The sequence below is a fragment of the Cibotium barometz genome, chromosome 46 (genome assembly GCF_041138505.1).
Source record: "Cibotium barometz isolate CiBa-2024 chromosome 46, ASM4113850v1, whole genome shotgun sequence".
NCBI classification, from domain to species: Eukaryota; Viridiplantae; Streptophyta; class Polypodiopsida; order Cyatheales; family Cibotiaceae; genus Cibotium; species Cibotium barometz.
In genome coordinates, this window is record NC_141091.1 from 38,297,766 (window position 1) to 38,310,061 (window position 12,296).

A 12,296-nucleotide genomic window follows, 5' to 3' on the forward strand; every position below is an offset into this window, starting at 1 on the left:
AAAAATGGGAGTTTCAGAAACAAATGCACCATAATCACCTCATCCAGAACTGGCTTTAATTCTCTGTAACGCCCTTCGGCGAGGTCAAACCCATCCTTGCGGAGTTCCTAACAGCACCCACCATAGCATAAGCCCTAGTCCATGTGCACACTTCAAAGAACCTCACATGCAAAAACAAGACTCATTCAACCCAAGTGCTGTTGTCTTTCTTGCAGTACCTTCCCTGTGTGCTGTGTATGTTCGTAAGCCGCCATTTGCCAATACATATTTGTGCGTTCAAAAAAATCCTTCAAAGTTTCACCTGGCTGTTGTGTACAAAAATGAGCATTAGCTTGCATTCACCATACAAGAACATCTCTGGAATGAAGCTCTTTCACAGATCTATTAAGGCATGTCATTGATAGACCTGAATCAACGGCAAACCTTTGGAGTGCGCTGCAGATCTGCTAGTCCCAATGCAGATCGCAAGTTTTCTATTTTTATTTTCCTTTCTTTTCGCAGCATTTTCTTGCCTTCTCCTCTAAGAAGAGCCGCTGTCTCTTGTGCTGCTGAAAGCACTGTTGATTTTCCATCCTGCACAAAACCGTGATGCTCAAAATTTGAAGCAAGCAATGATGTGCTTTACCCTGACAAATCTCACGGCACCACTCATGACTAACATACGTACATACATACGTGCACGTGTGTGAGCTCCTGCATGTGCGTGTGCAGATAGATATAGATAACATCATATATCTATATCTGCAAACATATATAAAGATATATAGATACAAATTGCATACATGCAGCATAGGTACATATGTACTGTGCACGCTTGTGCCTGTGTGCGCAACCAAATCTTCACTGAAATAGATGTGTTCATGAGAACATTATGAGGCATGCTTAAGACTGGACAAGCTAATTAGAAGAACACCATGAAGTAAACAAGAAGAAGCAGCAGCCAGTCAGATAACGGAAGACAGATTAAGGAAGATCCATTAACAGACCTGGTTTTCAGATTCATCATCCGCTTCATCCTCACTTTTTTCACCATCAGTGTCCACACCGCTTTCCGAATCCGTTTCCTCATCGTCGTCGTCTTCCTCACTGCGTTCAATCCACTCACTCTTTGATGCCTGCAAAATTAACTTAAAGTGATAACCAACACCTTACATTCAAATCACTATCGTGTACCAAAAAATGAAAACATGAAAGTAAGAACCCATTATGTTCAATATGGAATATGACATAAGAAATTATGTTTGGGTGATAGACATGAAAACAGGCAGCCTGGGGTAGAGACAGGCTACAGGTGCCTGGTAAAACCTTCTAAGAGCTAATTCTTCTATTGTCAGCATGCCAAAAAACAAAGGGCATTGTACCTCAATCAAGCATCTCCACTCATCAAGCTTATTCAGATCAAGTGTATAAAGATCATCCAATGTAACCTCCCTATCCCCAACTTCCATAAGACCACCATACAAGTACAGAGTGTCCCTTCCCACAACCATGCACGCATTGATGCGGCCACATGGTTTCACAACCTGGCACATAAGACAGCAAGGGTTAGTGTAGCTGTTTTAAAAGCCAATCCAACTGCATGGTATTTGGCATAAATCTACATGAACATTTCAAATCTGGGAGTAATAAAGAGGATGCATTTTGAAAACTTGGCTGGTATATCAAAGCTAAAAAGGGCACATGTGTGAAATGCAAGAAGCAATAAAATGGGGTACTGAAGACTGCATATGGATAGGGATGTGGAGTTGTGTTACATAAGCTGGGGGCTGGTTTTAACAGGTCTAACCTGAGCCTATGGGCAAGGTTGAGGCATCTAAAGGGGAGGTTTGGTGGTTAATAGAGGCATTAGGCTAATTATAGCACTTGGTTTATATAGTGGCTATACAAGTCTCTAGATGTTGTCTCTAGATGCCTGTAGAGACAACTAGGGCTTACTATTGTCCCTAGACCTCAAGGGGCATGTCTTGGTGGTATGGGACACGGGGTCTTACTGTCGACTCTAGACGCCTCTAGACCTCCAGCTCCTGATGGGCTCTATGGCCATGTGGTTTCACAGGATGTGGTCTTTACATTGGTATTAGATCCAGACCTGTTAATAAGGAGCTCTGGAGGAATGTTTTTTTTTCCTGATTCGGGAATTGCTTTTTGTCGCTTGCTTTTCTATGTATGCATAGAGATCTCCACCAAAAGCTTCTACAGGATATGAATTTGTGCCTTTTGATGCGTAAATTTAAGTTTAGGTGGTCTGTCAAGGGTTCTAGGAGGTGAGTTAAGCCATTTGCTAGGTGTAGGATTGGGTGCAAAAGCCTGCGCAGACATGGGCACATCATCCAGGACTATTTTTGGCTCAGAAAAGCAGAGCAGATCAGGGCAGCGAGTGGACACCCAGATTGGCATGGGTATTGTCGTTAATTTGGGCGACTCTGGCTAGTTTTGTGGCATGTTGCTTTTTGGGCTGATTGCCAAGCTTTTGGGCTCCAGATTTGGGGGAGCGAGGGTCACCTGAGTGTGGGTATGCATGTGGCCAAGAAAAAGCAACTAGGCACCATTATTATCATGTAATCTCGGTGCATGCTAGCGATTTTTGACAAAATTCATGAGTTTCCAGCCACTATTCAGTCCTGATCAGCACATCCAAGTTCATCTCAGTGTTCCTTGTTTTTTCTGCCACCTCCCATACTAGGGCTTGTTTGAGGTTTACGTATTGGTTTGAACCTCAAGGAAAACACAGCCATCAATAACCTGTTGGGATTAGGGTTAGAGTTTGCAGCAATGCACCACACACACACAATGAAGCAGTCATGAGCAAGGAGGCAGCACAATACCCTATGTTGATTGAGTGTACCACAATGCTAGTACAAAATGATAAGTGAGAGTGACCTAAAGTACAAAAGTCATTTCACACACACACTCCCAAAAGTGAGATGGAGTATGCTCCTGTGCACGAGGCAAAAAACCTCCTAGTCAAGGAAAAAGTCAACATGTACAGGGAGATGGTTGATCAATCCCCGAAAGGCAACAAGCTTAAAGCTTTGCGGAAAGCTTCGAGCTTTTCACGAGGGCCTTTGTGAATAAATCTGCCACATTGTCATGTGTCTCTAGAGACATACACCAAGCTGATCTCTCTTGCATGGAGCCTCTTCTTGACAAAATGGTAATGCACCTCAATGTGCTTTGTGCAAGCATGAAACATTGGGTTTCTCGCACCTACCAATGCACTTTCAGTGTAGATAGGAGTGGAGGACTGTTGTCCAACAACATGCTGTCCACCAACACTAAGATATACCAAAAGGCATTGAGCTATACACACTCAATGGTCATTGTAAATGCTACCTTGTACTCAACTTCACACAGCTAGAGGTGGCCATTGTTGGCTTTTCTTGCTAAGCCATGATACACTCTATTCTGCCTCCGAATCACTAAAGGCATACAGCTGTGACTCACCCCCTGGATAGAATAATCCAAGGAACCAAGTGCCCTATAAGTAACGGAAAACCCGCTTACAGCTTACCAATGCCTAGTACCTCGGCAATGCATGAATCTACTCAACTCAGACACCCCATATTGAATGTTCGGCCATGTGTTGCATAGATAAATCAAGCATCCAACAACCTGCTGATGTAATGTCTGATCAAAGCTCTCCAGAATTTTGAACGCTGAGCCTGACACCGATCTCAATTGGTGTAGCCATAAGCTTACAATCCTCAAGACTAAATCTTTTCAACAATCTTCGTATATACTTTGACTACATCATGACAATCCCATCATCAAGCTATGGGAACTGAATGCCAAAATAGTAATGCAATGTGCCCAAATCTGACATCTCAAAAGAAGCTTGTAATTCAGTCTTGAAGGCTGAAATCTTCACATCGTGGCTTGTGAGGAGCATGTCATCAACGTATAAAACGATGACCAGCTTCTTGACATAGAGGGTTCCCTCAGTTGGATTGTTACAAAACCCATGTGCAACCAAGTATGCATGTATCTTCTCGTACTGTGCTCTAGGAGCCTGCTTAAGCCATACAAAGCTTTCCATAACTTGCACACTTCGCCTTTCTGACCCTTTTGAACAAAAACATGAGGTTGAAATACATAGATCTCCTTATGCAAATCACCGTTTAAGAAGGCAGTTTTGATGTTGTGACACACCTACAAGTATGCAGGGCACAACCCAACATCAGATAGCAGTTGACAAGCAAAGTTGGACAACACATACGACATGTGGCACTGGCACGTGACACTAATGATGTAGCGGTCGAGTACAGGTGGCCGACACCAATACTACTGGCCGACTAAGAGCATTGGTGCATATATATATACGTTGGTAGCCAAATCGTCACATTCATATGCTTTCCTTAGTGTTGGACTTCACAGAGCATTTCTCCATAGGTAGCTAGGAGTGTCCAGTAGGTCATAGGGTTGTAATTTGACGTTTTCATTCTCACAACCACACCTTGTACTTGAATTTCAGTTGTATTGCTTCACGAGGCAGTAGTTTAGGACTCGTGTGTGAGTTGTATGTGTGATTCAGCTGCACTCTTCTTTCTATCTCTAGAAAACCCTAGCACATAGGCACAAGTGTTCTACACTTAGTATCAGAGCCTAGGAACCCTACAAAATCTTTTTTTTCTAGCACCCATGTGCAATAACTGCTTGGATAGGGTAGAGCACTTAGATTCCAAGCGTACACGGGTTTGTGGATTCTCTGCATTGCACCTGGGTTAATTGGAGTATATTGAGCTTCCCTACCCCACCAAACCCTTACCTCATCGCGCACTAGCACATAGGCACAAGTGTTCTACAGTTTTTATCAGAGCCTAAGAAACTTGCAAATGTTTTTTCCTTTTCTAGCACCTGTGTGCATTGATTACTTAGATAGGGTAGAGCACTTAGATTCCAAGAGTGCACAAGTTTGGGTTTAGGGAAAGTGAATAAATTGGAGTTTATTCTGCTTCCTTATCTCTGTGTACATGCTTGCTTCTGTGTGTAGCTGTAGCTCTCCCGGGCCAACAGTGGTATCAGAGCCCTGCCCTCACCACCTGTCTCCTAACATGTGTTGTCACATTGCTCGTCTGAGCTCTGGTTTGCCAACCAGTGCTGATTACCTAACAGTGGAGCAACATACAGAGTGCAAGCGACAAACCTGCAAGTTGCGCAAGTGATGGGTCCGTAGTTGTGCAAGCGACTGAGCTGACTGAGCTACGGGGCGCTAGCGACAGACCTCACCAAAGTGCACAGGAGGCTCTTGCCCGAAACTGTTTCTTCCGCCCCGTCATAATCACGCGTCCATCAGTCTCGTGGCAAAGTGGCCGGTGGTGGTGGTGGTGGAGACTCCCGCACTCACGCCGCCGGCTGACACCCGCCACCACTCCGCTCAACCCATTTTGGGGGAGGAGGGGAGGCAAGAAATTGCGTGGTGGCACTGCTCAATACCCTGCCAACACATTTGTCGTCCATTCGCGGACCCTCTGGAGTCCCTTGCTGACGTACCTTCTCGCGCGAACTGTCTTTCCAGTCTCTCCAGCTGGTTCGCCTTCTATCAGTTGCTGCAGTCTGAGGGCCCCCATCACTTCCTTGCCTTCTACGCTACCTTCTCGAGTGGGTGTTGGTGTTGCCTCTCTGTTTGGCTTCACGCCTGCACCTTTCCCATCACTACTTCTCTGTTGTGACAGTCGGGCTCCCCAATCCCCTCTCCAACATCTCAGAGGTATTTTTTTGGATTTTCGTTTTTTGGGCTTTTGTGAATTGCATGCTTTAGTGCAAAATTCTAGGTGCAGGCTTCAACACTTCAATGCAAAATTCCAAGTGCAGGATTGAGTAAAATTTGGGGCTTTTCTGAAATTTGTGCTTAATTGCACAATTGAAGCTATAGGGTACACATAATTTTAGGGCTTTTGTGATTTATGTGCGATTGGCACAAAATTGAGCCCATTGGTGCACAAAAATTTGGGGCTTTTCATTCTACAAGAATTGTTTGGATATTTGTGCAATGCATGTGCAGGGATTTGCATTGGAAGTGTCGTCAAGACACTCCAAACACTTATTGCAACCTTGTCTTTGGGGCAAAAAGTTTGCTCAGGAACTTGTGATTGCCTCACATAGCACTCCAATGCGTCGGGATTTTGGCTGCAGGTGTTTTTTACAGCACACTTCGTTGCAAGTGTTTGCATATCTCTTAGCAGAGATTTTAGCGTTATGGTTGGGAATGCAATTGATGTATTCGGCGTTTTGTCGCGAGAGGACAAACTCAATGGAAGTAATTACTCCCTGTGGAGTTTCATGGTCCGAAACCTTCTTGTGGCCAAAGGTTTATGGGGTTACGTATCAGGTGATGATGTACGCTCTACAGACATAGCACCTAACACACCTGGCCGTGCTCAGCAAGCTGCAGCACCTACTCCTCCCACACAGGAGCAGAAGAGATGGGATACTCGTGATGCCCAAGTGATGGCTTAGATTCAATAAAGCGATCAATTATACCGCATATCAGGTCTTGGAGGACCTCACAACAAACTTGAGATGTATTGGAAACCATGTACCATGCTAAGAATGAGGCCAATAAACGGGAGTTGAAAAATGTGTCCATGGAAGATGGGGACAGCATGGCTAATCATCTTACGAAGATCCAAGATCTTTGCAAGAAGTTTCTTAACATTGATGAGGTTATTCCTAAAAAGGAGTTGGTCTCAACGACACTATCATTGCTACCAGAGACTTTCCTGAATTTCCACACATCACTCACTCTATCTATGTGGGGAAATAGAGAACCAATCTTGTTTGAAGGGCTGGTTGGTTTGTTGCCACAGGAGGAGTAGAATCGGAAAAACACATCTTCCGTCATGCGTGGCAGTGATGGGGCTTTTGTTGCCCAAGGCAAGGACAAACAAAAAGCCAAAAGAAATTTTAGCCAAGGGCTTATTTAGGACAGCCTTCACAAAAGGCTAAGAATGATGCATGCAAACCCAAGAAAAAGGGCAAGTGTCACTATTGTAAAAATCCGGGTCACTACGTAAGTGAGTGCTGAAAGTGGCTTGGAAAGGAAAAGAAACAGGAAAGTGGTATGGCCGTAGATTCTTCTTCATCACCTGCAGTGAAAGATGATGTGTCAATAAATCTTGTGTAAGATGAGTGGATGTTTCTCGTTTGCAGTTATGATGCATCATTAGAGCATATGTCTCTCAATGTCAATGAAAGACTTGTGAAAAGAAAAAGGAAAGCGGCATGGCCGCAGATTCTTCTTCATCACCTGCAGTGAAAGATGATGCGTCAGTAAATCTTGTGCAGGATGAGTGGACGTTTCTTGTTTGCAGTTATGATGCATCATTAGCGCATATGTCTCTCAGTGTCAATGAAAGACTTGACACATGGTACTTTGACACTGGTGCTCCTAAACACATAACCTCACAAAGAAATTTGTTTAAGAAGCTTATGGCTGCCCCTGAGGGCAAACCGGTAACATGTGCAAACAATTCTTCTTATATAGTCAAGGGAGTTGGTAAGATGATCCTCACAATAGCAGATGGCGCAGACTTATGTCTTCTAGATGTATTGTATGTGCCTGGGATTAAGAAGAATTTAATGTCAGTCTCCTCTTTTGCTAAAAGAGAATATGCAGTGAACTTTGAGAACCACAGGTGCACAGCCGAGCCCATGAGAGTGACTATGCATTCATCCATCACATTGTACCATGGATTATACCAGCTTGATAGGTTTGACAAGAGAGCATGATGCTCATGTGGTTTCCACTCTCAACACCTGCCATGCAAGAGGTAGAATTGTGGCATGCCAGGTTTGGGCATGTGAATTATGGTAGTCTGATGCTATTGCCAAGGCATCAAATGGTGCAGGACATGTCTCGTGTAGAGTTGCCACCAAAACATGTATGTGAAGGGTGCATATTGGATAAAATGCACAGAAACGCATTCTCAAAAGATGGATCAACAAGGACTGTCCTAAAATTACAGCTTGTGCATCGCGATGTGCGTGTCCTATGCGCACACCATAATTGGGAAGCACGTATACTTTGTAACCTTTATCGATGACTATTGGGTATATCCCCTTAAGGAAAAATTTGATGTATTTGCATGTTTTCAGCATTGTGGCATAGGCAAAAAATCACACATGTTGCAAAGTGCAGTCCCTCCCTACTACAGATCGCGGAAGGGAATACATGTCTATTGCTTTCATAGCTTTTTTGGTAGAAAAGGGCATAAAGCATCAATGCACAATGCCATACTCCTCAGTAAAATGGTGTTGCTGACAAGTCATTGATGGAAATGGCGAGATGCATGGTCAAAGAAAAAGGCTTACCTCAAATTTTGGATGGAGGTAATCATGTGTGCTACACATGTTTTGATAGATGCCCTACCAAAGCATTGAAAACCATAACGCCATATGAGGCCTGGCACGAGAGAAACCGAAAGTTGATCACTTTAGAGTTTTCGGATGTATTGCTTATGCACATGTACCTCTACAATTGTGAGGTAAGCTTGATGACAAAGCTACTAAGTGCATCTTTGTGGGTTATAGTGATGGCAGTAAAGGGTACCGTCTCTATAATTCTTCCACACAAAGGATTTTGGACTGCAGTGATATTGTGTTTGCTGAAAATTTAGACTAGCCATTGGCTGAATTTTATGGACAGCCACCTAAAGGCCCACATGACATGTTTGAAGGACTACTCCCATTGGGAATCGATGGCACAATAGATCAACCATCAACTTTGCCTAATGGACAGCATATGGGTATTCAAAATCAGCCCATAAATCAGTCCATTACACCTCAAAATGTAGAGGAAGCAATGGAGGAAGAGAGAGCAGCAACAGAAGAGACTAGAGTTTGTGCCTCGTTGGCTACTCCGTAACTTAAAGAAGAGCAAGCTTTCAACTCCACTTGGTGGCAAGACATGGGTTGGTTCACATAATGCAAGAGAACATGTAGATGTTGCTTGCATGAGTACTCTTTGTGATGCAAATGAGCCAAATTCATTTGAAGAGGCTCATGATGATGAGCATTGGGTGCAAGCCATGCAAAATGAAATGGATTCATCATTCTATCCACAAAAACAACACATGGGACTTGGTAGACTTGCCTCCTGGCAAGAAGTCAATTCGCACAAAGTGGGTGTATAAGTTAAATAGAAAGTCTAACCTTACCATTGATAAGTACAAGGCCACGCTTGTGGCCAAGGTATGCCCAAAAAAGGGCATTAATTATGATGAGACTTTCGCACCTACTTCTCGTATGGCCAGAGTCAAGTGTGTTGTTACATTGGCTGCCCATCATGGATGAAAAGTGCATCAGTTGGACATTAAATCAGCTTTCTCAATGGGGATTTGCAAGAAGTGGTTTATATAAATAAGCCCATTGGTTTTGAGATGCCTAATCATGAAAACAAAGTATGCAGGCTTCGAAAAGCACTTTATGGTCTCAAACAAGCTCCCCGAGCTTGGTATGAGAAGATACATACTTATTTGACCAGCCAAGAATTTCGGAATCGTCCAACAGAGAGCACCCTCTATGTGAAAGAGGATTATGGCACTTTGATCATGCTCATTCTATATGTGGATGACATGTTGCTAGCTGGGAATGATAAGGAACAAATTTTAGGCTTCAAAGCTGAATTGAAAACCTCATTTGAGATGATAGATTTCAGGATGTTGCATTACTATTTGGGCATACAATTTGTGCAGACAAATGTTGGGATATATGTACAACTATCATACTACATTCAGGAGCTGTTGCATAAGTTTGGGTCTCGGGATTCTAAGCCCATCTTTACTCCAATCGAACCAAGGCCCAAATTGAGTATGTATGATGTTGGAGAGCATTTTGATATGAGTGTTTACAAGCCAAGCAGTAGGCTGCCTCATATACTTATGCAACACACACTTAGATATTCAGTTTGGCGTTTCCCAATGTAACAAATTTATGCACAGCCTAGATACAAAGCATTGGCAAGCAATAAGAGTGGATCTTCCGCTATCTTCAGGGCACCTTGGATTTTGCTTTAGTGTATCCCAAGGGAGGAAGCTTGCAATTACATACGGTGATTCGGGTTTTTCCCCCTAGCACACATGGTGTGAAAGGACACCTTTTCGTTATTGTTGTATTTTCATATTATATGGGTGTTGACTTCTTAGCTCCACACATTCCAATGCAATCTACTATTTTGCAACTCTATGCATCACCATCTCTGTATACGTGCTTGCTTCTTTGTGTAGTTGTAGCTCTCCTCGGCCAATAGAGCCATCCATGGACACGCAAGCGGCTAAAATGGAGGCTATGGAGTCAGCACCTTAAGCACCTAGTATTCCAGATCTTGAATCTACAACGGCATGTGCTTCGGAGCAAGGACAATTCCGAGGACAAAGTGGCAAAACTTTCAGGAGTAGGATTTTTCACTCCTTTGGATGTAGGCAAGGATGTATTGGTGAATGAGCTTCGCTCCTAGTCCGGCAATCATTATTCTACACCTACTCGTAGTCGATAGGAGAGATGCCGTTCGTGTCACTGATCGTCTCCTTCGCGGCGTCCCTCTCCATTGGATTCTCTATACAACTCCCGCTCGCCTTCACCGGCTCGACATTGGGGGACTACTGGTTTGCCGAATTCTTCCTCCATGCCTTGTGAGAAACGAGCTCAATTATTGAAGCTCCCAAGTTCAACGGAAAGATGGACGAGGAAGTTGTCACCAATCGGACCTGCGAGATGGTTGCGATGTTGGTAGCAACTGCATTTGGTGTGTACTGCTTTGATGGGTGCCACTCTTGTGGTGGGAAGACCACCTTAGGCACCACTCTGTGAATTGTTGGGATGACTCCCACAAGGCATTCTAGAAGCAGTTTATTCCTGTAGATTACCAACGTGAATTGAAGAAACAGTGGAAGCGTTTTATGAAGAAACATGGTGAATCGATAACTGCCTATTTCACTTGTTTCTGGAAGCTTTTGCTCATGCAATGAAGCAACTTGTGTGTGCTCGACCCAGAAATGAAAAAAGCTGAGACGCGCACACATACATCTCCTTCACACTCATCCTTTGGTTTTGAAGAAGCCTCCTCCGCAAACTGATCCTCTACTTCTGAAGAAGCCGCCTTATCGGATTGCTCCTCCAAGGTCCTCAAACAATTCCTCACAATGTGCTCAGTGGAGTCACAAAAGCACTGTCCAGTGGCCATCTTGGTGTGACGCTCTTTAGGGGTGAGGCTAGTCACTGAAGCTCCCCCACTTGCGAGCCTTGTCATTATCATACTTGGCCTTGGATTGGCTACTCGTCTTTGCCTTTTTGTTGCCCCTATTGTTGATCCTAGACTTGGAGCTCTTCCGCTTCTGGAGGATTGTAGCAAGACGAACCACATCTGAAAGATCACAGGGCCGATGTGCACAAACGTCTACGTGCAAAGACAGAGGTATGAAAAGAGGAAGTTTTCAGCTAGGTCTCAGAGGGAGAGTCTTCACTCTTGCCATTTGCACTCTTTGGAGAATCTTTGGCTTCAGTGGCGATCGATTCAGTTTCTGGGATTGTTCACGAGGACTCTTCTCACCTTCTGTTTGCATTGGGTGGATTATCTTCAATGTCTGATGTCATGGAGGCACCACAAGAGGATATGTAATCAGATTTGCCTTCGTTGTGGGAGGATAGGCCAGTTGCTGTATCTTCACAGTACACAGATTTCTTGGAAACTGTACCAACAACAATCAGTGTTTTGACTTCAGTGTATCAGCGGATGTATTACTTGGAGTATGTTCCACAGGACATGGGTGGTTTAGGCATACAGGTGCCAAGCAGTACTGATGGATATATGATTGGTGCAGTGTTTCTAAGGAGTATTGTAAATGGTTTTGCTTTCTTCCTTCAAGGTGCATTGGAGCCGGTGTAAGCAATTCTTGTGCTCCATCTGAGCCTATGCAGTAGTGGCTGGAGTTTGGATCGCGGAGTTTTGCTCGGCCATTCTCTATAGTGTTGTCCAATGACACATAGAAGATGCTCCAGTACATCAATTTCTTACAAATGCTAGCAAGGTGAAGCAGCTGTAGCTCCCCAGCAGAGATATCTACTCAGGCATGGCAGCCAGTTCAGTTTCACTTGCATCTAGCCACCCTCCTAACAAATACCCTCTCAGATAGCCTGGGAAGCATGTAATGCAGGGCACTATGGCTCTTGGTTGTTCTCCTCCCAACTTGCAATAGAGGAGGAGTTACAACAACATTTAAGGGAGGCGCGACACCATTCTCACCATCCAGCCTGCTATTCTTGGGTGGGCGCAGCCAATGCACCTAACCCCTTCCATCCTC

The 12,296-nt window shown here is 44.1% G+C and overlaps 1 protein-coding gene across 2 annotated transcripts in view; it reads right to left on the reverse strand.

The window, feature by feature from the left end:
- The window catches only part of LOC147612193 (Galactose oxidase/kelch repeat superfamily protein), a 107,115-nt gene that overhangs the window by 613 nt on the left and 94,206 nt on the right, over positions 1-12,296 (reverse strand). For both annotated transcript variants that reach the window (XM_086784083.1, XM_086784082.1), the window contains 5 exons: positions 1,362-1,523; positions 987-1,115; positions 424-573; positions 219-305; positions 39-107 (listed from right to left, as the gene is read on the reverse strand). In XM_086784083.1, coding sequence (XP_086640209.1) covers positions 39-107; positions 219-305; positions 424-573; positions 987-1,115; positions 1,362-1,523 — 597 coding nt within the window. The remainder of the gene's footprint in view (positions 1-38; positions 108-218; positions 306-423; positions 574-986; positions 1,116-1,361; positions 1,524-12,296) is intronic.